At 30.3% G+C, this 27,912-nt stretch overlaps 2 protein-coding genes across 2 annotated transcripts; both read left to right on the forward strand.

The window, feature by feature from the left end:
* The first annotated feature begins 20,905 nt into the window (after positions 1–20,905).
* LOC122272852 (uncharacterized) lies at positions 20,906–24,464 on the forward strand. The gene has a single exon (XM_043056881.3). It carries the CDS (start codon positions 22,029–22,031, stop codon positions 23,604–23,606), a length of 1,578 nt encoding a protein of 525 aa, XP_042912815.2. The 5' UTR covers positions 20,906–22,028; the 3' UTR covers positions 23,607–24,464.
* Positions 23,616–23,963, forward strand: LOC147810805 (uncharacterized; the record flags this gene model as incomplete). Its single annotated transcript, XM_087162092.1, has 1 exon — positions 23,616–23,963. A coding segment is annotated over one exon (348 nt), but the record flags the coding sequence as incomplete, so codon positions are not given.
* Positions 24,465–27,912: the final 3,448 nt, after the last annotated feature.

A 27,912-nucleotide genomic window follows, 5' to 3' on the forward strand; every position in this document is an offset into this window, starting at 1 on the left:
GATATTTTTATGAAAAAAAATTTGATTTACAAAATTTTGATGCAATGGTTTGATGATGTAAAAAATGTGATTTTTGATGTGAGAAAACAACCTATGTTGTGCATGTTTGCAGTTTCTGCGCATGTTTTTGTTTATGCTACATAAAACATTTGCTTATACTATATTTTTAATTATATTCTCATTGCAACTGGAAAAGAAGTCGTCAAATTACGTAAAGGTTGTGTTGCAAAAATTTATTTCAAAAATTTACGTCAAATAATTTTTTTTTATTCACTAAATTAAGAAAAAGGAGCTGTGTTTAAGTATCATTTTTCGAAATTTCTTTGTGGAGGAGAGGTTAAATTTAGGAAAAATATGACCACACACTTCGCATCACTTATGATTTTTTTATCTATATATATCGAATAACGAAATTAGATTTTAAGATTTAAAATATATACTAAGTAATATGAATGCAAGCAGCTAGTTTTTGAATAAGGAAAAAATTATAGGTTCCTTAGTCCTTAGAGTCTTGTATAAATACAAATGTTATAAAAGTTGAGCACAAAAAATGTGTAAATTCTCAATGTGAACCGGATGTTCGTTGACATTGAAAAATACGTTAAGAAGAGTACCCATTAAAACTAATTTAATTTTGAAAGCAAATGTAAGATATAAGTAGCAATAAAATAAAACTTTTAATCATTGAATTTTGTTTAGTGCAAGTAAACTATATTTTGTGCATCTTATAACGAAATTTGTAAAAATTATAATTAAGAAATAAGAAAAGTACTGAAAATTTCAAATTAAAAATAAATAGCAAATTTAAGAAAGATATTTTTATTAATTGAATTTTAAAATATGTTTAATAACTAATAAGGAAAATCCTTAATGATAATGATTATATATATATACAATATATGTGTGTAATTTCAACTTTTATTATGATGATAATTTGAACATGTAAATATTTTGAATATAATAATATTATTTCCGTCACTAAAAATTTTTTTAATAGTTGTGCTTAATTTTTACTTGTAGCTCGTGTGTAAATCAGATTGAAATAAATAAATAATTAGTTAAGGTATTTCCATTATCCATTAATTTTTTCTTAAAATAAAAATTGGTCATTCTGCATAAACGAGTGGGAAAAATATTGTTGTTCCCTGTTATTTTATTATAAGTAATAGACTTCTGGGAAACGTGGTTCAATTTAACCTGATCTTGCTTTCTGCCTATAACAAACAATCCAGTAAAACAACAAAATCTGTATGTTGCCAGCATTCGATTCCATGAATTCGAAGGTTCCTGAAAAGGACCACCGTGATTGTCACCAACATATGTGTTAGAATACAAAGCTAAATTTTCTGAGAAGAAACACTTTAAGGATAAGACAAGCGTAACCAATTGATTTACTACAGACAGAGAACATCCTTTCATCTCAGATATCTTTATAGGGGACTCATTCCCCCTTCTTTTTTTTTTTTTTTTTCAAAAGAAAAAAGGGTGCATATCTCAGAAAATTCAAACTGTCTTCCTTTCGAGGGGGGGGGGGGGTAGATATACAAATAAATGGTGACTTATAAGATTGAAGAAAGTGGGAGGTCAAGGAAAAGAAAAGTTTCTTGATTGACATAATTTTTAACCAATAACATTATTTATGCTACAATCAGTAACTAATTTCTCGTATTTACACACCCCCGTGTATACGTGAATGCACAGAACGTGAATGCACTGAATCCTACATGATTGCACAGAAAAAGTTTATTCTACTAAAACATTATTCTAAACTATTGCTTTTGAAAGCATGCTGTAATAGTGTAAAACTGATGTTGCTTCAGGTAGTAGCTAAATCCTTCAAATAATTTTATCAATAATTATTATTTATCGATCAATATTGATTTTGTCTAAATCAATATAAGCGAAGAGTTTAATTTTCCTATAGTATTATATTTTAATAATAAAAAATTAAACTTAAATGTAAAAATAAAATTACAATTATTAAAAATTATATAATTTTTTTTACATTTAAGCATTCTATTACACAATAATACTCAAGAAATAAAAACAAATTTCAAGCTTTTGTTAAAAATACAATGTGACATGTTTTTTAAGAGGGGCTGCCGTATTATAAGTTTTAAGAAGTAATTAAATTTTTTAAATGAATGATCTTATCGAAATAAATTTCATTCTATGACGTTATAATTAAAATAGTTATTCGATTTAAAATAAAAATTTTAGGTAACAATACACAAATTTTATTTTGATTTATTTTACGAATTTGTCTTTAAATGTTGTAAAGAATATGTAAAATATTTAGTACATAAAATTTTAGTAGGCAAAGTAGATTTTAGTTGGTTTAAGATAAATATTGGTTTAATAAAATTACATACATATGATTATTTACATTTATGACTATATTTTTCCAAACCTGAAATTATTTTCTATAAAACTTATGTGGTATTATGTACGCGTATGCATACAGGAATAAAAAATATCGTAACACAAAAAAAGTGAATAAATTAAAAATGATGGTCTGTTATTTTCTACTGATTATTATTTAAGTTCAGTTTTTATATTATATTCATTGTTGCTATATTTATGTTTTTGTTTTGTAATATAAAAACACGAATGTTCTGAATTTGTAAATGAAAATCTGATCATTGAATTTATAGTTATTTAAAGTATTTTGTTTATGCATTTATTTACTTATTGAGGACAGAGTGTTTATTTACTGTAACAGCTTTTTCAGACCTAAGTTTCTGCTATCACTTATGAGAATTTCAAGTACAGGTTTAATGCAGTAGTTTTAAGTGATTTCTATCATTTTTTCTAAAAGGTCATTTTTTTAATAGTCAAATTAAGATTTAATTGATAGTAATTTATTACTCTTAAACTCCTCTGTACCTTTGACTTTGACAGGTCAACTAACTACGAGAATGTCCAAAATATGGAACAAAATAGTAATAATTTTATTAGATAATTAGTTCTGTTTTCCACAGATGAAATCTAGAGTGAGTTGTTATTATGGAATAAGTTCATTTCAGATTTTTAATCCAGATTTTATAGGATCATTAAAGATAATTGTTGAATTTATAAAATTACTCATCACTATTTTTCCCCTCTTCCTATCATTATTAATATATTAGGTTTAATAAGGAAAAATGAATAATGAAAAGCATTATTATTTGTAAAAGTTATGCTGTATTATATACAGTGCGTAAAATAAAATAAAAGTAAAAAACTTGAATAACTCTTGATTTAATGATCGGATTTTAACTTACTAGATCTCAAAGGGTTTGAGGGCCAAACTTAAAATATGTTAATTAGTTGGTGCAGAAGTTTTTTTTTTTAAGTTATGAAATCCGGCAAACGTGCTTCCTCTACCTACATATATAAATGTTATTGTTCTTGAATTTGGATATTTGCTTCTCAAAATATTGATGGTATTCACAATATGGAAATTAAGATCCCAAAAGTTTTTTTAGGTTGAAAGTTTGGACTCGTTTATTCAATTGCAGGTTTCATGCATTTCGCCATGTCCCGAGAACTTTTGAAACGAATTGAAAAAATTTTGCAACTATTAATAAAATTCATTAACCTAAAAATAATTCCCTGTCAAAAATAGTTCTTTTTAAAATTATTTATTATTAATGGTCGGTCGGAACAATTTTTAATTTAAAAATATGCAAATTTTTACATAATTTTAAAGAATATTTATTTAAATGGTAAAATATAAAATTTGAACGAAATCTGTCGAAAAGTTCTTGAGAAATTAAATGTTAAATATATAACTTTTTTAAAATTGAATAATTAAGGTTTATTTGATTGATTTAGTACACATTAAATTTTGTATTTTGTCATTCAAAATGACATTTGTTCAAATTTTCAATTTAAAGTTCTTTCGACTATTCTGTTAATAAATAAAATAATATAAAATGATTAATACTTCTTAAAAATTATTTTTAGAATGAACTATTTTTAGGTAAATGAATTTTATTATTGTGAGCTAAAATGTTTTAGTTGGGTTGAAAAATTCTCGACATATGGCTATTTATTTCGAGAGTCAAGAATTCGAAGCAATCGAAAAAAAAGGCATGCTTTTTTTAGAAAAAGTACTTGTCTGTTTTTTTAATTTAAAGTATTTTGAGTCTTAGTATATAAAAGTTCAAACTTTCGATCATAAGTTATTCGAAGTGTTTGCTTTTTTATACATTGTACATACACACAAACATAACTTATTTTTTTAATATTAATTGAAAAGTTTTCAATTGATTCTATTTTAATTTTTTTATTTAATTTGAATAAATACTTTTTTTTACAAAAAATTTTGATTTTATATTTTGAATTAACTCGTGACTTAGTACTAGATATATTTGATTTGTTGAGGAGGGGGCACCAAAATATTTTCAGTGCTTAGGGCCTCAAGAGGTCTTAATCCGGCCCTGCCCCTAACGAACAGGAAAAGAGGTAGACCCAGGCTGAGATGGCTGGATTTAGTTGAGACTGATTTCCTTACTCTAAAGGAGAAAAACTGGCGAACAAGTGTCAAAAGTAGAGAGAAGGGGATTCGAATTCAAAGGAAGGCACTGGCCCACCCTGGGCTGTCTAGCCAGCTATGATGATGATGATAAGTTTTATTTATTGAGCTTAAGCTGCAAGTAAATAGAACTCATAAAATAAATTGAAAATGTAGAGAAAACAAGGGGAAAATTACAGAACAATGATGAAAAAAGAGAAGAAAAAAATAATAATAAAATAACAAAAACCGGAGAGAAAAAAAAAATTATTACAGTTAAAACATTTTCACCCTGCACGAACGAATCTAATTGCCAAAGTTGCATAGTTTTTGCGTGGTTCCCCCGAACTTTCAAATGTAGTTAAAAATTACCAATAATACTTAGATTTTGTTTTGTTTCACTAAAAAATTTTATTTGAATTATTATGTATTTTTTTAAAAAAAAATCCTTAAATGATATTTACAGTAACACTTACATGAATGTGATAATCGTGAAATGATTTAAATTAAAAACCATCTAAAATTTTTAAATTGTTCATAAAAAGTTATCCTTTAGGGTGTTAAAAAAGGACTTTGAAAAATTATATGCTTACTACGCCTATGCTTAAACGAAAAAAAAAAAATTTATTTCAGTCACAGATAGCATGTATGAAGACCAGTTTGTATGCCATAGACTAAATGGGGATGTAAAGTGATTATTGCTAGATTTATTAGTTAGTTTGGATTGCTAGATTTATTAGTTTGATTATTTGGATTGGTATAATTTATTAGTTTGATAAATTGGATTATTGCTATTTTTCTAATTAATTTTAAATCCATTTATATGCTCAACAGTGATTCCTTAGATTTTGATAAAATTCCGACTAAAACATTTATTTGCGTCACCAAACATGAAGTTTTTAATCAAATTGCGACTTCAAGTGCCACAAGCATTCTTAAAATATGTGAACAGAGTGTTCCGTTTTCTCATTCTTAATATAAATTGTTTATATAAATGTATATTAATAATTTAATCTAAATATTATACTCAATTATAGGTCGCAAACTGATATGCGAGGAGTAACAAAAAGATAGTTGGAAACTATCGAATTCCTAGTTAAGAAGAAAAGATGAAAAAACGGCAAAACCAATTTGATTGCCTGATGATTCTTAGATATAGTTCTACCGATCTCCTTTCAATTTCTTTCTGTTCCACCCGAAAATCGTTATAATGTTTCGTTATTTACCCCAAAACTGAGATTTGCTGGTTTTCACAGATATTATTTTTTTCTCGCTTGAATTTTATTGACTATAATTTATTTTCCTTCTTTAGACGAAGTTAAAAAGCTGAAGCGTCAAGACAACGAATTTTCGAAGAACCATTCTTTCTCAGAAGAGGCTAACATTAACTTTAGATAATTTTACACACACACAAGATAATTTTTAAAGCTATAGATTAAGAATAATGTGCTCCCTCCTTTTGCTTAAATTTAAATATCTAAATTCAAAAACCAATTCATGTATATGCGACTAATCTGTTTTTTTATTTTCACAGAAATGCAATTGCATGTCAATAATGCTTCTCCTAAGAAGGTTTAAGGCATTTTCGGCGTGGGCAGAAAATCTCTGATTTCAAGCTTATTGTGCTCTTGAAATAATATTCAAGTATAGTAAAATCCAGCAGTGGACTGATCGTTAAGACACGGTTCACGGTTCCCAGCAGATCACCGAAGTCAAGCATCACTGACTGCGGTCAGTGTGCGGGTGGGTGACCACTTAGATCAGTCTGCGTAGGGACCGAGGGTGTGCGGTATTGGTCCTCGTTAAACTGTGCTACCGTAAAGTGCTCGACTTCGCGCGTAGATCGTTGGGCTACCAAAGCGGGGGTGCCATCCCCTCCGCAGAGGATCAAAATTGTGATGGCATGTCTTCGGATCATCCTCCGGGATGTTTCCCAGACCGTCGCCAATAGCCCATTGTGCAGCTCTAGTGCGACGTAAATTAACAATAACAATAACTTTCTATTTTCATTTCATTTCTGTAGGGATTTACTAATTCCAACACTAGATGGCAGCACTCCAGTAAAGCCTCTGTCAGTAGTTCAGAATTGTAAAATTAAATTATCAAATTAATTATTAATAAGTAATTAACTAAGTTAATACATATTTCTAAAACACGTTGAAAGTTTATTAACCTCAAAAAAAATATAATTTATTATCCATTTTTTATATTTTAGTATATTGTTATATTCTAAATCAGACCTAGTACAACTAAACACTCACCAAAAAAAAGATGGTAATAAATTTTTTTTAAACGCCAATAATAAGATAAACCACAAAAATAAGGCAAACCTGAAAACCGGTTTTTCGTTGCCATCGGGAAGATAGGACCTTCACTTCCTCTTGCGGGTTCCTCCTATCTACGGCACTATGTTTTCTACACTAGGGAACGCTGCAAGCTCAGTACCGCCTAAATTTCCGGGTTACTGTTTCCGTTGTACTTTAAAGCCATTTGGCATCATTGAGTTTTGAGATTCTTGTAAACAATGTATTTTTTGATTACTTATTACTTGTGTTTACAATGCTAACAATACTTCTACAATGCTAAAAGTGTTAACTCTAACGTAAGATGGTGCACAGCTTGCAACAAGAGCAAACAGTAATAAACTTATGGAAAGAGGCCATATCAAGACTGCCAAAAAAGCGAGTTATTCAAAATCTAGCAACCATGTCACCTTTTTTAACAATATATCTCTAAATAACTAAAACAAATTTTCACTACTAATTCACCAGAATTACATAATAACATTAATATCTTATGAAATACGGCAGATTTGAGCTCAGAAATTATCTAATTTATTTCTTTTATTGATACTGCATACTGCAAACTTTCTAACTGGAACTAGAACAGGCATACAGCTCGAGATTGTTATTGTTTACATTTCTGCTGAAAACACCATCCATTGCTGAAAAATAAAATATCGATAACATTTTTTTAATAATTAAAATCTTACAGTTATTTTATTTACTGTATAAATTACACGCAACCTTTTAGTTTCAAGCTTGTTAATATCCCTTATTATATTAGATTACTTTATTTAAGATAAATGTGTTTTCTGGTTTCATTAAAATTTTAATAATAACTCCGTAAGTATGACACAGTCATACTATTATCTATAACTGAGACCACTTTTCATATGCTTTGCTATAATCTTTATCATAAGTTAAAACAAAAAAGTCTGCTCAGTGCCACTGTTTTTCCTTTTAGAATATAGGAGCAGTGGAACATTATTTTCTCTACTTTAACAATTAAAATTAGTAAAACTCTAATAAAAATTTGCAAATCTCTAAATAATCTACAACGGTCCAAGTAAAATTTACTAGAACCTTTGGGGCGTAGGCGTCAATTTTTGGCGAATTTTAATTTTTTCAAAGATTTGAAACTCTTTTTATTTATTTTTTTTAAATTTGAACTTTCATTTAGAAAAATTAAGTTTTTATGCTTGTAGTGGCTAACATCTGTATTTCAGTATTTTAACAGGACTTATATTGTCCTTAATAAATTAAGAAAACTGTGGTTACCAAATCGTAATTATAAAGTTATCATTAAATTTAATATTAAAATTTTAAAGCCACACATTTCGTTACCACGAATTTACAAGTTTTTAAAATTAAATATTGAATGTTGTGGTCAATATAAATATAATAAAATACATCCTAGTTTTGCTGCCACATTTTTAATTTCCTAAGGACCTTACGAACTCTACTTAAAATGAGGTTATCGTCTCAGATGTCGGTGGTGAGTTTGTAAATAATAAATTTGTAAATAAAAGAACAAAACAAAGAAACTTTAGTACCGATATTTGGTGATAAATGAGTAACTGATAGCAATTGGCGATCGAAATGGGCTGCAGGAGCAGAACTCTTTTCCTATGGCAACACTTCACATGCTTTCCCCATTAGCGTGTGGAAAGTCATAGAGGAAGGAAGTACGTTAGTTTCTCTCTTGATTTTCATATAGATTGAAATCTTTTAACTTGAAAAACTATATGGAACTGAAAACTACATTAAACATAGTTCTAAAGAAAAGTATTATGGAAATTTTAAAAAATATTCTTATTAAATAAAAAGGAAAAATATTAAGAAAAGGGAAAATATCGTAGTACATTCCTATACAACTGAAAAGAGGAGGAGAGGGAAGGGAGAAGGGCTAAAGGCATGAAACCGGTCTCTCCCCAGATGGCGTATTCGAGTGTTGCGATCGCGAATCAAAGAGCTTAATGGTAGGTACTTTATTCACGTCGCACTAGAGCTACCCAATAGGCTATTGGCGACGATCTGGGAAACATCCTTGAGGAAGTCAAGTGGTAACCCTCCTGCTTACTGACCGCAGTCAGTGATGCTTGACTTCGGTGTCTTACTGGGAACCGTGTCTTTACGATCCGTCCACTGTGGGACAAGAACTTAGTTAAAGAACATGTTGAGCATGTTTGAACTGAAGAACATGTTTGCAAAATTCAGTTTCCAAATGTATGGAAACATAGGGATGTTATTTGCGAATCTTGCTTATTCAAGAAAACCATGTAACTTGAATATTTGTCAGAATTCAAATAACCATTTATAATGTAATAATAAAAATACAATATACACAGAGCCGGATTAACCTATAGGCACACTAGGCACGTGCCTAGGGCCTACGAAAAACTTGGGAGAAAAAAATTTGTTGACAAAAATAATTTAGCTTTAAAAACAAGTTTATTTTGCACAAAATTATGAAGATACAAATAAAAATATAATATTTTTCGGTAATAAATTATTTTGCAGAATCTTATGATCTAATATATTACTTTTTTGCGATTTTTGGCAGATGAAGTTCGATAAACAAATTTGTAAATTAAAATCAATTTTAATAAAAATGTTTAAAAAAAATAAGCAACAAAATTTTAGCATATATTTTGAAAAGAGGGGAGGAGTTGGGGAAGGAGGGGAGGGCCCAAAAACGGCTATGCCTAGGGCCTACGAAAGGTATAATTCGGCTCTAAATACACTAATGGCTAATAAAATTGCTACACCAGTAAGGAATGCAAATAACAGAATGATATTTATTGGGAACATACATTATAGTTGGAAGAACAAATGATTACATTTTCAGAATATTTGGATGTATAGATCCTGAGGAATCAGTACTTAGAGCAACCTCCTCTGACAGTGATAACAGCCAGGGCTAAAGAGAATAGAAGGGCTGGTTCACTCCTTTGAAGTAGCTCTCGCCGCGCCAATCCTACGATTTTCTCTAGTGACGTCACTTTGGCGCAAAGCTCGCACATTTACTTCAAGAACGGAGCGTTCGGCCTTACTAGCTCTAACTAATATTGGAGCATTTCTTTTTGCGAGATATTCTAAGACATTTGTTATTTTCTATAATGACTTTCCTCAGTTTTTGCAGTGAATTTTCAAGAATTTAAAACTATTGTCGAAATGCCAGTTTGCGCGATTGCAAATTGAAAAAATTTTAATAGAAGAACAAAAGGAAAAAATATAATTTTCTACGTGTTCCCTAAAGGAAATGAACAACTATGTAAAGAATGGATTCCGAAATGACACAGTTAATATAAAACAGCAATACGTTTATTCTGTCGTAAAGAAGTTTTATAAAAATTCATTATCTAAATAGAAACCGCCTCGTTACTTCAAAAAGGCAGGTGAAAAAAATTAAAAAATGGATAAAGTCAAAGAAAATTAAAATGTAAACAAAAAGTATAAATAAAATATATAGTTGGAATTCTCTTAATTTCATAACATATTTTTTAATGTAGTTATTCTAAATGTTTATGATTTTTTTTATAAAATTATATTCTCTTAAATTTAAATATCTATAAATTATATCATTGTAAATTTAAATATCTATAAACAATTGTAAAATTTCTAATGTCATTATGAACCTAAATTATTATTTTGTTTCAGTATTTAGATTTTAAGGTTGATGTTTCCTAATGATTAAGTATGAACAAATTGCTATTAACGACGTATTTTAAAATCAGGGATTCTAAATTTAACTCAACTTATTGTTATAAAAGAATATGTAGATAAAAAAAGTGTCGATATATGCTTTCATTTTCTTAATAATTAAAGTTAAAACTGAACTTTTTAAAATAAAGTATTTATAGTGTCATTTTCGCCAATTAGTAAAACATTTTTATAAGTTTAAAATGGTATTTTATATAATACTATGGCCAAGAAAGTATTTTTGAACTATGTTTATGAACGGAAATAATGTGTTAATTACGTAAAGTTTGAAAGCTAATAACCAGAAAAAGTTTAACTTATTTTTACAAAGAGAAAGATGGAAAGTTATCATAATATCTTTGCTTGCGATCTCCGAGATCTGTGGACAGGGCCGTCTTTAAACTATTTGAGGCCCTGGGCACATTAGGATCATGGGGCCCCTATGACCTTGAGAAAACACTATTTAGTTACAATAGATAAAGAAAGACAAACAAGGTTCTAAATTTATTTTTATTTAGTTACTAGCTATAAAAAAATAGGAAATATAAAAAATAATCTACAAAAGTAACTCGCTTAACTTAAAATCCTTAGATTAATTCTATGTTGATTGCAAAGGTACCCTTCTAGATTTAAGATGAGCAAAATCGTTAATCACTTCTTCAAAATCTATGGTATTGAGAATATCACATTCTATGGACATCAGCGACAAACTATTTAATCTCTCTTGAAGCATTGTACTTCTTAATTCATTTTTTATTCGTTTCAATTTGGAGAAGGAGCGTTCTCCGCTGCAGTTAGTTACCATCATGCTTAAAAATATTCTCAATGCAATTTCTACGTTAGGAAATGTGTCTTCAATTTTGTTTTGCTTTAATAGATTATATACTTCCTGTACACTGTTAGATGCTTCATTTTCACTCTGAACATTTATTAAGTATTCTTTTAAATGTTGACATTCTATTTCTAACTCTTTTTCATTTACATCTTCGTGATAGATTTGAGAAAATTCTTTGCATCCTTGTCGTATCTCTTCGGAATTCAGAGTTTTTAAGTGAAAAAATAAACTAAAACGTTGACTGACGATCTCATATGAACTTTGTCGCTGTTTTAGATGAACACTCAAGGTATCGATTATTGGGAGAAAGGTTTCTACGTTGAATCGCTCTTTTCCATTCAATTGGACTGATGGCGCAGAGCCATCAAAAAAACTCTGCCGTGAGCTTCTACGTCTTGTTCTTTGAGATAGATCCTTGTAGTCAGATTCTGGGTTATTTTCTTTGGCAGATGATTCGAAGTTATCAAATTTATCCCTGAGGTTAGTAATAAAATCATAAAGTGAAGTCAACAAATTGGTTGCAACGTCCAGTGTTATTGTTTCTTTCTGAAGATAATTACTTGTTTTGTCTATTCTTTCCAATATAGTGCTCCAGATTTCCGTCAGTATAATAAATTCTAGATTTCCCATTTTTCTAGACAGACTAAGGGCTTCGTCTCTTGTTTCTCGTGCCTGTTCAGTATCGTTTGCGATGGTGATTAAAGCTTCTAATATTCTTTTATAACCCCCATGCAAAGCACTTACTGCATCAGCTCGGGCTGACCATCTGGTTTGTGAAAGACTCTTAACAACTTTTTTTGAACCTAAATGTTCTGTTAACATATTCCATCTGTGGGTAGAGCCCGAAAAAAAGTTGTACACTTTCTGAACTATTTTAAAAAACTGTGATGCCTCCGGTACACACCCAGCAGCATGGACACCTACCAAGTTTAGTGAATGTCCTGCACATGGTACAAAGGTGGCAAATTCACATTTTTCCTTGATTCTTGTTTGTAGACCACTATACTTTCCCGACATATTTGAAGCATTGTCGTAGCTTTGTCCTCTGCAATCTTTTATGGGAATATCATGTATCTCTAAAAAATTTAAGATGGTCTCCGCTAAATACTTAGATTTATGTTCTTTAATAGGTATAAATTTCAAAAACCTTTCAACAGGAACACAGTCTTTTACGTATCGAATGATGAAAGTTAGCTGGTCAATATGAGACAGATCGGGCGTACTGTCAACGCTTATGGAAAAATATTTTGCTGATTTAACTTCATTTATAATTTTTTTTAGAACCTGTTTTCCCATTACTTCAATAAACTCATTACAGATATTTGCTGATAAATAAGAAATGTTACCCTTTCCAGGATTCCCAAATTTTTTTAAGTGATCTGCAAGAAATGGATCAAATTCACTCAATAATTCCACACAACCCAAATAATTTCCATTGTTTGGAGATCCTAGGATTTCATTGTCGCCGCGAAATGGAAGCCCTCTCGATGCCAAAAATTTTACAACAGCTACAATCCGTTTAAGTACGTTTCTCCAGTAATCCACTTCCTTTTGATGTTGAGATAATAAGTCTATATCTACTCTACCAACCGCTTTACTTCGTGCCAGATAAGTCATCATAGATTGCTTATGCGCTGGGCTATTTTCATGTGTTAAAATTATGTGATTAATATGCTTCCAATCATTACATCCATTCCGAGAGCAAAGATTAACATCAGTTGGGTTAAATAAGCAGCATGAAAAACAAAATACAGAGCATTTGGAAGGCGAATACAGCAACCATTTTCTTTCGACGCTTTCATTGTTCTTTAATTTGCGAATAAATAATGCTTTGTTGAAATATCTCGTTACTAATTTATTACCATCTTTGTATGTTCTGGATGCCTCGGAAAAGTCAGAATCTTTATTTTGAAAATATACTGGTCCCTTACGAATTAAAATTTCGCGATTTATTTCAACAAACTTTTCGTGAAAATAATTGGCGGGATCGTGCGATATTAATTCTTCTGTGTTGGAAAACTGCTGTTCAATTGACACAGTTGGAGTTGTCGGTTTTAGTGAAGTCACTGAAGTCATTGCACTTTCGTCGTAGGAATAGTCGCTTTCTGATTCAATCTCTTTTTCAAAATTGGAACATGAAGGTTTAGAAATTCCCGCAATTTGTAATTGAGCTGAGTCATCATGTGGAACATTTATGAGTTGATTGCTACTTACAGAAGTTTCTCCAGTAGTAGTAGTAAAATATGATGTTAATTTTGGTAACTTTTCAATTACTTCTTTCTGATGTAGAGCTTTTTTCCTTTTTTCAGATCCACTAGGATATGACCGTTTCGACATTTTATATTATAATTCACTATTTAATTAATTTTATAACGAAAATATTCGCTAACACAAAACAGACAAAACGACGATTTAATCAAACAATACTATTTTTTTTATCAGAGCTCGAGCACAGTCAGTAACAAACTAACAACTACAAACAAAACAAACGCCACAACATCGCAGACAAATACTTGAAGGGAATTCCCGTTCGTCAAGTCAAACGACGATCGGGAATCGGGAATTCCCCTTTTTTGTCTTTGGTATTACGAATGACGTTCGAATAGGTTTCTTTAAGACATAAACCACACCGCATCAAATAATTCTTTTTTTAATTTAATAATTTTTTTTTAAATTGTATTCTTATACTTACATATAGGTATTTAAATTAACCTAAACATACTAATATCGGAAAAACTCATTTTTGAGAGAGAGTATTATACCCTGTTTATTTATTAGTTTGATCTTTCTTTTTGACAGATGTCAAATCTGAAATCGATATAACTTTGCAACGACGAACAATATCTTCTTATTTTAATAATATTAAAAATTGATAATAATCATAAGAATAGACACACAACATAAAAGTACCTGTTAAGGACTCAAGCATTTTCCGAAAGTCTTAAGTGGTTTTAATTGCTTCGAGGTAAAATTTAAATAGAAAAACTGAAAACAATGGTTTCTTACCTACCCAATGTTTTTATGTCTAGTGCAATAAAATTGATTGACGAATGAATTTATTTATTTTGAATAGTTTAAAACATACATACAGCCACATATTTAGCCAACACATTTTTTACACCAATAGATATTTTCTGTTTCCCATCACTGACCCATCTGTCAAAAAGTTCAAGCTATGTTGTACAAGGTATAGCTATCCGCATGCGGCAAACTAAAGCTAATATAATAAGCGTAGGTATTGTAGTAAGTCATTATCATCAGATTTTTCAAAATTAATGTTTTTCGGTAATAATGTATCGGTTATCATTTGGTAATCTGGCAGGAACTAGGGGGCCCCATTCGATCGCGGGGCCCTGGGCACGTGCCCAGTGGGGAAGAGGGGCCTGTCTGTGGACACAGTGACGTCATGAGGAGGGAAATCGTAGCTTCAGCTCTAAGAGCGAAGTGAACTAGCCCTTCTATTCTCTTTAGCCCTGGATAACAGCAGTTATTCTCTTGGGCATCAAGTCGAACAGAGATTGGATAGCATGGACGGGTAGTAGATGTGTAGCGGGTGGATTAAAACATGGGACCTTATTTATTAAGCTTGCCAAATCGAGAAGTGATCGAAAGAAAGGGTGGATTTAAATATTCCCCCTTTTTAATAGCACATTTAGACCAAGTTAGAATATCTCCACATCCTATGAAAAGTATTTATTAAGGAATAAAAATTCTAACTACAATATTAATACTTGAATTTCCTTATAGCTCTACCATTCTAATAAAAAAATGATTGATTTAAAATTGAATTTTATATTACAGCAGAAATTTATTGTAACGAAAAGTTTAGGACCAAATACTGAATTCGTGAAAGTTTACTCTGAAATAATCCGTAAAGAACACCGATAACACATATTTTAAGAATTCGTATCAAAGATGACAACAAAAATATAATGAAATGGGAGTTGCAAATTTTTTAAAGCACTAAAAACAAAAATTCTACGAAATTTAACAAATCAAATAGAATAAAGAGGATGTAATAAATACTAAAAAAGATTTAATTATAGGTGTTTTTAAACTCTTTTCTGTTTCTTGTTTATTACACCCACCTTCTTGTACTGCGATTTGTGAAAAGTCACTAAAGTTTTTGTACTATAGTTGGATAAAGATTAATTAGCGACCCTCACCTATATGAAGATGGAAAATCCATCAGAGAAATTAATTGGGTATTGAATATATCGTATTATACAGCTAGAACATGGCATTTGAGGCAAATATGAGTAGGCAGGTAGGTATTGAGGTATTTTTAAGTTGAAAATTCGTAATTTAAAGGTATATAATTCGAAATAAATTCCTCATTACTTAAGTGCATTAAGTTGTAATCAGCACTTGATTTTATTTTTAAGTTTTTTATGTATTGTTGTAAAAAAAAATTTGTTTCTCAAAACTATTTGCATTATTAACTCTTTAAAAGACCCCTCTATTTTTTTGTAATTTTATGTTAAACTACATTTCAGATTTTTTTGTGAAATAAAAGTTCATGGTGTCTATTAATTTTTATAGTTTGCCTAAAAGTAATTTGATTTTTAAAACCTTTGATGGGTAGTAAAATTTTACCTGTAGTAAAGTATTGATCATTCTGTGCTTATAAATAACCAGATTTATCCAATAAAATTATAATTTATAAGCAACCGGATAAATATCCAAATATGTAAAAAAAAAAATGTTTATTCAGAGAAAGTTCGTTTCGTAATTTCGTCCAATTTCGTAACTTGATTAATAGTTAGCACTAAATAATTTTCATGATATCATAATTTTCATACCAAGTGTCAATATTGACACTTATTGTCTTGCTATAGTGATCCTTCTACGACTGCTGATTCTTCTACAATTAACGTCGCAGGTTGCGAAGTTTAACTTTTTCCACGCGGAGGGACTCCATGCACTATTTTTATTCTATAAACCATTTAAAAAGCATATTCATACAAGGAAAGTTGATAACTTTAATGGTTACTTTAAAATAACAATGCAAAATTTTATTAATTGAACCTTTTACTCATAAGAAACAAAAAAAGCGGCTTCCATCCAACCTTGTTTCATTAAAGTTAGTTATAACTTATTTATCATTCATATTTCCTTTCAAATAATATTCAATACACACACACGCAAAATAATTTTTATAATTATCAACAGTAATTTTTACTTTAAATCAAAACTCAGATCCGACAATAATGCTACGAAAATTGATGAATACCTGCAATATTACTGATTTCAGTAGCGAGGTAGCTGCTATGGCTAGCAATTAAAAATGTTGACACCAAGATCTACTTTATATTGATTCAGTATGCGGTGCATTACTAATGTCCAGTACCTAGAAATCTCCTTTCATGGAAAAAAATTTTGCAGTAAAAAATATGTACTTCCTAGCGTATTCGTACCATCATTCCAGCTCAAACGTTTTCGCCATTTTCGCTCACGCTCCAAAATCGGGCATCCAAGCAGTGTTGCCAGAACTTAGGATTAAAAAGTAGCGAATGGGAGCTCCAAAAGTAGCGGATTCGAACATTTTGTAGCCCAAAAATAAATCATATATATATATATATATATATATATATAGCACAATAAAAACAAAGAGAAAAACGAAAATAATTAATAAGTTTTATTAACTGCGCATTAGCTGCAAGTATATAGAACTCATAAAATAAGCAAAAAAAATTGAGAAAAAAATAAAAAATAATGACAAGAGAAGAAAATTATTTACAATATTTTTTAAAAGTATTTAAAAAACATAATTTTTAATACCTCAAAAAAAAAAAAAAAAAAAGATATTTAATATTATCTACTATTACCTTACTTCCGTTTTCTTTTTGGTTCCGTTTTTAGTTCGGTTTTGTTTTTATTGTGCTATATATATATATATATATATATATATATATATATATATATATATATATATATATATATATATATATATATATATATATATATATATATATATATATATATATATATATATATATATATATATATAATTTATTTACTGCACTAATTTATTTGGCTATATTTCTGTAAAACAGCGCCGTTTGCCAGAAAACACTAAAATTATAATAACATTGGCTAGCTCGTTTTTTTCCAGCTTTTTTATGTGTAAAAATCAGTCGGAACTGTCTTCGACATTTTAATGTTGGTGCGGTCTTTAAGCTGCATAAGAATACTAAGAGGTTTCGACCTCAGCTCGCTTCGTTCCCCAACCTCAAGAACCTTAATTACTCGCACATAAAAATGTTCTCACTAGCTAATTTTTTTTTAATAAAAATTATCTCGCGTTTCGAGGAAATTAAAAATAACACCTAACTAGGACCCAATCTCCAACAAGAAATTCAGAAAAGTTCAACTTCATAGGCCTACATCTGTGTGTATTTAAAAATAAAAGGCAAAAAATCTTTTTTTGATAAGCAAAATAATTTATTTAATCATTTCTGCTCTGAAGTTCGAAACAGTACAAAGTACAAACATTCAGCTCGCAGATGAGAAATATGACTTTCTTTGTAACAGCATCAATAATAGTTTCAATCTCGATTGAGAATAGTTTTGATAGTAATTTAGTGAACAAATGAATATTTTGATTTGGACCACGTATGAAACAGTATTTTAAAGCGTCTACGAAGCAACAAATATTTTTAACTAATTTTTTTTCATTTATAGTAGCCGTAACATCTGTTGTAAAGTCAAAAAAAAAAAAACAATGATAAAAACATAGATTTGCACTAAATGCTCGTATATATATTTTCTTTTCTCGTAGCTCGCCTTAGTTGCTATGATTACTTTACTTGCTCAGTGAAATCTGTTAAGTTGACCATCTCTATAAGTTAATCACCTATCTAAGATTTTGATGATCAAGTGCAAAACTGGTACAAACAATTTATTATCATTTTTATAAGATGACTTCTCTTATAAAACCTTCAAATTGTAGTTCCACTTCTGATCAGTTTACGATAGTTTCACTGTAGTAGCTTTAATAATTTTCTAAACTCCTTTTATAACACGCAGCATATACATTACCGTGTTTATCATTTAAAGTAATTATCTTTCCTAGTTATTTTGCAATTACTATAAATGTTTCGAAAGGTTTAAAATGTTGACAATTTCGAATTAAAAAAATTGTCGTTATTCAGTTTTCCTGATCCCTAAGTGCATTATGTTTCAATTAACTTAGTCATTTTTATTCATAATTTCATTGTTATAGTTAATTATTATTTGAAATTTCATAGTATATATTTTTGTTTTAAAAACAAAATCCATCTTTTGCGTTTCATCGTCATCATTGGGTGGGCCTTGGCCTTCTATGAAATATTTCTTCATGTCGTTCTCCTTGATGCCAATTCTGATTATCATTTGCGTTTGGTAATACGAATTTTATTTTAATATGATAACTATCCAAAATTTAATTTTCATTTGTTTCATTTATTTATTGCATATTTGGCAAAATGAGGTGAAAAATAATAACTGTAACCATAGCAATACATATCATAGCTTCCTTTAAAAAAAAATAATTTCATCATTTACAACGGGCAAATCTAAGCTCTAGAGCAGGGACGGGCAAACTTTTTTGGTCGAGGGCCAAAAATCGAGAAAAAAAATGTTTGGTGGGACAAATAAAACTTTTAAAATTTAAAAAAAAAAAGCGATATACAAGTTTTAATTTAAATATTTAGTGAGATGAATGAAATTGCGATTTCGTTTTTAAAAGTTCCTTATATTAAGGTTCGAAGCGAGATGTGCCTATTTTACGGAACATGGCTAAATGCTTTTCTGTTAGTCCACTTCTGAAATGATTCTTTCTAAGGTTCAAAGTTGAAAACTCTTGTTCACATATATAAGATTAAGCAAACATAGAGCTGATTTTCTGGGCATGAAATATTAAATTTCGGAAACTAGCTTTTGCTAATGATTTGTAAAACTTTGGCATATTTAGAAACAACTGCTTCAGATGATTGTTAGATTGTCCGCTCGTTGGATCTTAAAATGCGTAGTCTGCCAAATGTGAAGTACAATTTACCTATATTAGATTCCTCGAGAAAGACAAACGCTAGTTAGAGCCAATCTAAGACTATTCTATGAAGAACTTCTGCTTTCAACATTTTACCAATTGAAGCTGTCTATGCTAACTATTTCCATCAATTTATGTTTTGTAGAACAAAAATAGAGAAAGTAAAAAGGTCATCAGTACTTTGTTAAAAAAGGAAAAACAGAAATAATTTTAAATAGTTGACAAGAAAATGGATGTATATTGTTTATGTATATTGCCACTGATCGGCAAATTAAAATTATATCCGCGGGCCGGATAAAACCTTCCGGCGGGCTACAGTTGGCCCGCGGGCCGTAGTTTGCCCATCCCTGCTCTAGAGAAATATAAACATTTTCCTATTTTTCGTGCAACTGTGAATAGATCGTGATTTACAAAAGTGAAATGAATTCATTAAAAAGCATTTAACAGTACGATATTTTTTGGAAACTCATTGTCATTCACAACAACTATTTTCATTCATCAGGTAAAATGACTCTGGATTTAATTTTTCTGAGTTTCAAAGCGAGTAACGTGATTTTTTTTCTCCAGAAGATAAACGATTAATAATAGTTGGAGTTAAAAAACATTTTCTCCATCATACTCTCCGTGCATTTTTCCATATATATCTTTGCGATTTCTTGAGTCTACGATTTGAAACATAAACATGGAAAGATTATAGACTCCATCAGTAAAACATATCAAGAATCCAAAACTGAAGCGAGAACGTTTTCAGTAACAACAACAAAAATGTCCTTTTTAAAAATGGTAAAGAAGCTGCAAACTTTCAGAATCATTTTATAATGGGAAGGGAAAAAATTAATATATATATATGTATTTCAGTAAGGAAAAAAAGTAGCGAATATTTAAGATTTGTAGCGTTCGAAAAATAATAAGTAGCCCAAAAAGTAGCAAGTAGCGAAAATTCAATTTTCAGTAGCGGGGACTTTTAAAAGTAGCCCAATCCGCTACTTGTAGCCCAATCTGGCAACACTGCATCCAAGCTCTTGGCGATAGCATTTGTTTGGCAATCAGCCAAACAAATGTGTTTGGCATTTCAGCTGATTGCCAAAGTTTAGGGTTATAAAACGGCTGGCATTCAAGACAGTGTAATAAGCTTCATCCCATCTTTCAACCTACAATAGTCCCGCAGTGGACTGATCGTTAAGACACGATTCCCAACAGATCACCGAAGTCAAGCATCACTGGCTGCGGTCAGTGTGCGGGTGAGTGACCACTTGAATCAGTCTGCGTAGGGACCGAGGGTGTGCGGTATTGGTCCTCGTTAAACTGTGCTACCGTAAAGTGCTCGACTTCGCGCGCAGGTCGTCGGGCTACCGAAGCGGGGGTGCCATCCCCTCCGCAGAGGATCAAAATTGTGATGGCATGTCTTCGGATCATCCTCCGGGATGTTTCCCAGACCGTCGCCAATAGCCCATTGCGCAGCTCTATTGCGACGTAAATGAGCAAAACAAACAATCTGCAATAAGCGAGCTATAAGCGTAACCAAGCACAGAGCTCTGAAAATGCTCGACAGTAATCATCAATCAAACAATCTAAACAATCCGAGCTTATAATTTGTGCATCATGTTAAATAGCAATTCTTGCTTTAATATGTGCGAAATATATGCATTGATTTTAGTTTGTGTGCTCCAAGATACTTACACAATGTTTGTCGAAAAGACATGGGCAATGAATGGAAAAGAATAATTATTATAAGCATTAAATGACAAAAAGTTTTTTTAAAATAATGTGAAAGCGTAATTTCTATAAACTGTTTCAGATCTTGTTTATATGTCACAGTCTTAAACTTATTTATGTGAAACATGCAATCAGAGTTTTTCATAGAAAAGTCATCGAACTGACCACAATAATGGTTGACTGGTTTAAAATCCAACTCTTATAATATATGTAACATGAGTTTTCACCAAAATTAATATGCCTGAATACTGTCGTGTTGATATTAGTGAAAAACCTTTCTCTTTTATTATATGTAGTAGGAGTTTTTCTTTTTCAATAGCGATCTAACTAAGCATAGTACTTTTCATGCTGGTGTAAAGCCTCATTCTTGTTGTACATGTAACAAGAGTTTTTCATATATTAGTTACAGGACTTACACTTAACACAGTTCATGTTCACACTGGGATGTAACATTATTTTTGTTGTATATGCTATGAGAATTTTTCATGCAACAGTAATCTGACAAAACACAGCTGATGTTCATACTAATGAAAAACCTGATTCTCGTAGTAATAAGAGCTTTTCATCAAAGAGTGATCTGATTAAGTATAGTTGCGTTCATACTATTGTGAAGTCTTATTCGTGTAGTATATGTAACAAGAGTTTTTCATAAAGAATTCGTCTGAGTATACACAATCCTGTTCACACTGGTGAGGGATTTTTACCCTGTAGTTTATGTTATAAGAGTTTTCCCTATAGAAGTAATCTGACTACACATAGTTATGTTCATACTGGGGAGAAACCTGATACTTGTAGTTTATGTAATAAGAGTTTTTCACAAAAAAGTCATCTAACTGAACACAGTCGTGTTCACACTGGTGAGAAACTTTATTCTAGTATGTAACAAGATTTTTTGCAAATCAGTCGTCTGACCAAACACAGTCATGTTCACACTGGTGAGAAACCTTATTCTTGTTGTTTATTAATATGAGTTTTTCAGAAAAAAATCACGTAACTGAACACAGTCGTGTTCACACTGGTGAGAAACCTTATTCTTGTAGTTTATGTAATCAGAGTTTTCGCTGTAGAAGTAATCTAACTACGCACAGTTATGTTCATACTGGTGAGAAACCTTATTCTTGTAGCATATGCAACCAGAGGTTTTCGCAAAAAAGTATTCTAATTTACCACAATCGTGTTCACACTGGTGAAAAACCTTATTCTTGTAGTATATGCAACAAGAGTTTTTCAAAAAATAGTGATCTGACTAAACACAGTCGTGTTCACTCTGGTGAGAAACCTTATTCTTGTAGTATTTGCAACAAAAGTTTTTCTCGAAAAAGTACTCTAACTGACCACTATCATGTTCACACTGGTGAGAAACCTTATTCTTGTAGTATATGCAACAAGAGTTTTTCAAAAAATAGTGATCTGACTAAACACAGTCGTGTTCACTCTGGTGAGAAACCTTATTCTTGTAGTATATGCAACAAGAATTTTTCGCGAAAAAGTTATCTGACTAAACACAGTCGTGTTCACAGTGGTGAGAAACCTTATTCTTGTAGTTTATGTAATCAGAGTTTTCGCTGTAGAAGTAATCTGACTACACACAGTTATGTTCATACTGGCGAGAAACCTTATTCTTGTAGCACATGCAACCAGAGGTTTTCTCGAAAAAGTACTCTAACTGACCACTATCATGTTCACACTGGTGAGAAACCTTATTCTTGTAGTATATGCAACAAGAGTTTTTCACAAAAAAGTGAGCTGACTAAACACAGCCGCGTTCACACTGGTGAGAAACCTTATTCTTGTAGTATTTGCAACAAAAGTTTTTCTCGGAAAAAAACTCTAACTAACCACTATCGTGTTCACACTGGTGAGAAACCTTATTCTTGTAGTATATGCAACAAGCGTTTTTCGAAAAAAGCTAAGCTGACTGAACACAGCCGTGTTCACACTGGTGAGAATCCTTATTCTTGTAGTATTTGCACCAAAAGTTTTTCTCGAAAAAGTATTCTAACTGACCACTATCGTGTTCACACTGGTGAGAAACCTTATTCTTGTACTATATGCAACAAGAGTTTTTCGCAAAAAAGTCATCTGGCAAAGCACAGTCATGGTCACACTGGTGAGAAACCTTATTCTTGTAGTATTTGCAACAAAAGTTTTTCTCGAAATAGTACTCTAACTAACCACCATCGTGTTCACACTGGTGGGAAACCTTATTCTTCTAGTATATGCAACAAGAGTTTTTCGAAAAAAGCTAAGCTGACTGAACACAGCCATGTTCACACTGGTGAGAAACCTTATTCTTGTAGTATTTGCACCAAAAGTTTTTCTCGGAAAAGTCATCTAACTGACCACAATCGTGTTCACACTGGTGAGAAACCTTATTCTTGTACTATATGCAACAAGAGTTTTTCGCAAAAAAGTCATCTAACTATCCACTATCGTGTTCACACTGGTGAGAAACCTTATTCTTGTAGTATATGCAACAAAAGTTTTTGGCAAAAAAGTCATCTAACTGAACACAGTCATGTTCACACTGGTGAGAAACCTTAGTCTTGAGTATATGGAACAATAGTTTTTCGAAAAAAAAGTGATGTGACTAAACACACTTGTGTTCACACTGGTGAAAAACCTTATTCTTGTAGTAAATGCAACGAAAGTTTTTCGCAAAAAAGTGATCTGACTAAACACAGCCGTGTTCACAGTGGTGAAAAACCTTATTCTTGTAGTTTATGTGATCAGAGTTTTTCATACAAGAATCATCTGACTAAGAAGAGTTGTGTTCACACTGGTGAGAAATCTTATTCCTGCAGTATATGTAATAAGAAGTTTTCGCAATTAAGTAATTTGACTGAGCATTTTCGTGTTCATACTGGTGAGAATCCTTATTCCTGTAGTTTGTGTAATTAGAGTTTTTCACGAAAAAGTTATCTGACTAAACACAGTCGTGTTCACACTGGTGAGAAACCTTATTCTTGTGCTGCATGTAGTAAGAGTTTTTCATGTAACACCTGATTCTTGTAGTTAATTCTTAACCTCCTATTCACCATTGACACTGCCCTAATGTGAAACACCCAGTTCCGAAACCCCTGTTTGGAAATATTGACCACGAGTCGAAAAGTGTATTTTTCATTATTTTTGGACCGTCTGTTTCCTAACTGGGGTTTTTTGAACCCGCTGTTAACTTGCACTCCTGTGTTAGATTTACAGCTTTATTAATTGTTATTGTTTTCATTTTTCGCTGATATTTTTATAACAATTTTTCTATGACAGAATTATAAATAGATTGCATTGAGTAATTAAATTTGAATTACTCTTTTACTGGACAAATGAAAAATATGTTAAGTTTTGTTTTCCTAACTGAGTTGTATGGATGAGCAAAAGGGTCTAAATATTACAGTTGGGAACCGATTATCCGGAACGGTCGGGACCATCACTATTCTGGATAACTGATTTTTCTGGTTTTCTGAATCGCTACAAAAAGCCGTTTTTTTTATTGTTAAATCCAAGTAAAAAAATAAAAAATTTGGAAATAATCTTAAAAATAAAAGAAAACGATGAAGTAATACACTAATGATTATTTCCAAAATGATGGTAAGGTAAACATCTTTAAAAAAAGAAAGAAAAATCGTAAAATCTTACGAGGTAAAAAAAATTTTTTTTTTTTAAATGGCGAGAAAATTTATTGAATTTTGTTCCGGTTTTTTGTTTTTTTGATTTCCGGATAACGGGTTCTGTACTGTATTATTATGAATTTAGATATTTTATTATTACGGATATCATAAAGCTGCACACAAACACAGAAATATTACTGAAATTCAATTAAAAATACTTTTATTTTAAACAAGGATCAAGAGAATTATGCTAACATCATTCTTATTCACATTTTTAATATTTAACATTTTATCAATAACTTAAACCATTGAGAAAAATTTTACTTTTTTAAAAACTTAAAATCATATTGTATAAAATAAAACCTCTCAGCTCAGATAAGCATAAATCAATACATTCCTATTATTCAAAAGAAGCTATAATTGTGCTGGCAGCTGCCGATGATAGAGAGAATCACTGTCAGGGATATGATGAATAAGATAAGTCAAATATTCCAAAACTTTTAAAAAAATCATACAATCAAAATTTTTATTATTTAAATAATTGTAAATGGAAATATATCAGTTGTATATGCCCCAGATGTCATAAAGTAGCCAGGCCATATATTTAAAAAAATGTTAATTAAAGACAGCATTTTAACTTCATATAGTATTAAGCAAATAATCTCCCCCAAATGATTCTATTACAGTACAGAACCCATTATCCGGAAATCAAAAAACCGGAACGAAATTCGATAAATTTTCGTGCCATTTTTAAAAAAAAATTTTTTTTTTCCTCATAAGATTTTAGGATTTTTCTTTCTTTTTTGAAAGATGTTTACCCTTCCATCATTTTAGAAATAATCATTACAGTATTACTTCATCGTTTTTTCTTCTTTTTAAGATTATTTCCTATTTTTTTTTTTAGTTGGGTTTAACAATAAAAAAAAAACGGCTTTTTGTCGCGATTCAGAAAACCGGAAAAATCTGTTATCCGGAATAGCGATGGTCCCGATCGTTCCGGATAATCGGTTCCCTACTGTATATCCAAATATTCAGCTGATTATTTGATGGTTATAAAATTCTAAATGGTTATTAAAGTTGTTTGATGCAGATTATTGTGTAGTTAAAATGTTACCTCGCATCAAGATTTGTATTGATTACGTAATATTTATTGCAGCATAATTTTTGATGTATATTAAAATTAATGTTATTATTATTTATTGAAAATAATGTTTTTAATTTTATTAATAGATTCACTTATGGAAAAAAAAATTTAAAATGTCATTCGCTATCTTCATATCTAAATATTGCACATTATTTTGCCTGTTCATCTCTATACTATAATTTATTTTTGGGCAAGATCTATAATAATTTTATGAATTGTATTCTTTTTTAAATTTCTTTCAAGCATCGTTTTTTTTTTCATTAAAAAAATATAAATAAAAGCTTGCTAAATTAGTTAGAATCTTATTACTTACACTATTTATTTGAATTATTATTATGGACACAATCTGAATTATCTACGTTTTTTTTTTCCGAGTGAAAAATTATTTAAGTGCAACAATGACTGTTAATAATAATTTGAGAAATATACATAATATCTTCTATAGAAGATATTAACCCAGTAAAATTTAGTTTTCATTTTATTAATAAGCATTTATTTGATATAAATTAATTATAGTTACATCTAGTTATAAATTGACCACACTGAACATCAAAAGTGTTAATTTTGAAAACATAAACAAATAAAAATTCGCCTACTGCGCACCTGCGGTTACTCAAACCGGGGAAATCTTGAGGTTAAAGTTAGTTGGGTCTAACTGACAAGCAGTTACGTACATAGTGAAATGAAATTTTGGAATCATAAAACATGTGGGTTTGTTTCCATGGTGAATACGGTGTCAAGTAGAATCCCTGTTAAGGATTTTTATGCTCACTGCTCTGTCCATACTGCTGACTAACTTTATTATTTTTCTAAGTTTATACAGATAATGTTTAATGTTCACAATAATTTTCATAATTACATTGTGTAACCTGGAGTCTGTCCAGGCCGAAGGAGTCTGTCCATTCACTTTAGGAAAAACGGTAGAACTTTTTAGGTAGTTTAAACCTTTTCCTTGAAATTTTATTTTTGTATCCCTTAAGAAATGATAAATCCATATTTTTGTGTTGATTTTTTAATACAATTTTTAATTTTTCACAAATTAATGTCTAAATTTTCCCAAAATAGGTACCTCTCAGAAAAACCTAGACAGATCCCTGGTAACTTTATTTAACAATTTTTATCAAAAAGTATTTTAACTATCTTGTCCAGAGCGTTTCATATAAAATCTGTTTGTGAAGAGGAACAATATTTGTTTCTTTCAATTCAGTTGGACAGAACTGATATAAGACATTCAATATCATGAGACTTAGTAATAGGGACTTAACTATAATTGGCTGAATGTTAAGTTTTCTTAATACGACATTCTGTTTGACAGCTATCTGTAGTAAACATTTTCAGAATAATGCTTGCATATTATAACTACCAAGAAAAATTTTTTTTTATAAAAATTATTTTTATCAAGTTTTACTAGTATTTGATACAATTTAAAATTGTTTATCATAAAAGTTATATCTTATCAGAATGTTTTATACAATGTCTTAAAACTGTTACTAGAATTAATTTTTCAATGTTTTTAAAATGAATTAGGAAATAAAAGATTTAAAATAAATAAAGTATCTATCAGAATCAATAATACATTATTTAGTTTTAAGCAGATAAAATTTTATTCTATATATTTTTTTTAAATTTTAAAATCCATATTAAGGCAATGTAGAATTGAACAGAAACTAGCAAAAAATAGCCATGACTATATACAATATCATAACACTAGGCTATAAGTAGGATACGACATCCCTCTTATTTTTTTTTTAAAAAAAGGGTTTCCAATTTAAAATTTATTCTGTCCATAAGTCCGGAGTTCTACATTTTAAAGACTAAAAGTTGATGACTGGTAAAGATCTTTAAAGTGTTTACCATACTATTTTTAGTTCCTTTTAATATTATTGAAACTTAATTATATGCCCATTTATATATAGACTTACGGACATAAATTTTAGTAATTGAGAATACTTGCTTCAGTGTTAAATAATAATTTAGGGTTTCTTGCAATTTACTGAATCAACTCAAGTTATACCCACAAACACTAACTACATGAGGTAAAATTTTGTGAAGCGCTATGATTGTCGTAAATGTGGGGGTTCTCATGCATGGGAAATAAATG

This window comes from Parasteatoda tepidariorum, chromosome 4 (genome assembly GCF_982258835.1).
Source record: "Parasteatoda tepidariorum strain Cologne lab strain chromosome 4, Ptep-v5.0, whole genome shotgun sequence".
NCBI classification, from domain to species: domain Eukaryota; kingdom Metazoa; phylum Arthropoda; class Arachnida; order Araneae; family Theridiidae; genus Parasteatoda; species Parasteatoda tepidariorum.

Coding starts and splice junctions, on each gene's coding strand:
- LOC122272852 (XM_043056881.3), top strand. CDS start 22,029: ATGAGTTTTTCAGAAAAAAATCACGTAACTGAACACAGTCGTGTTCAC.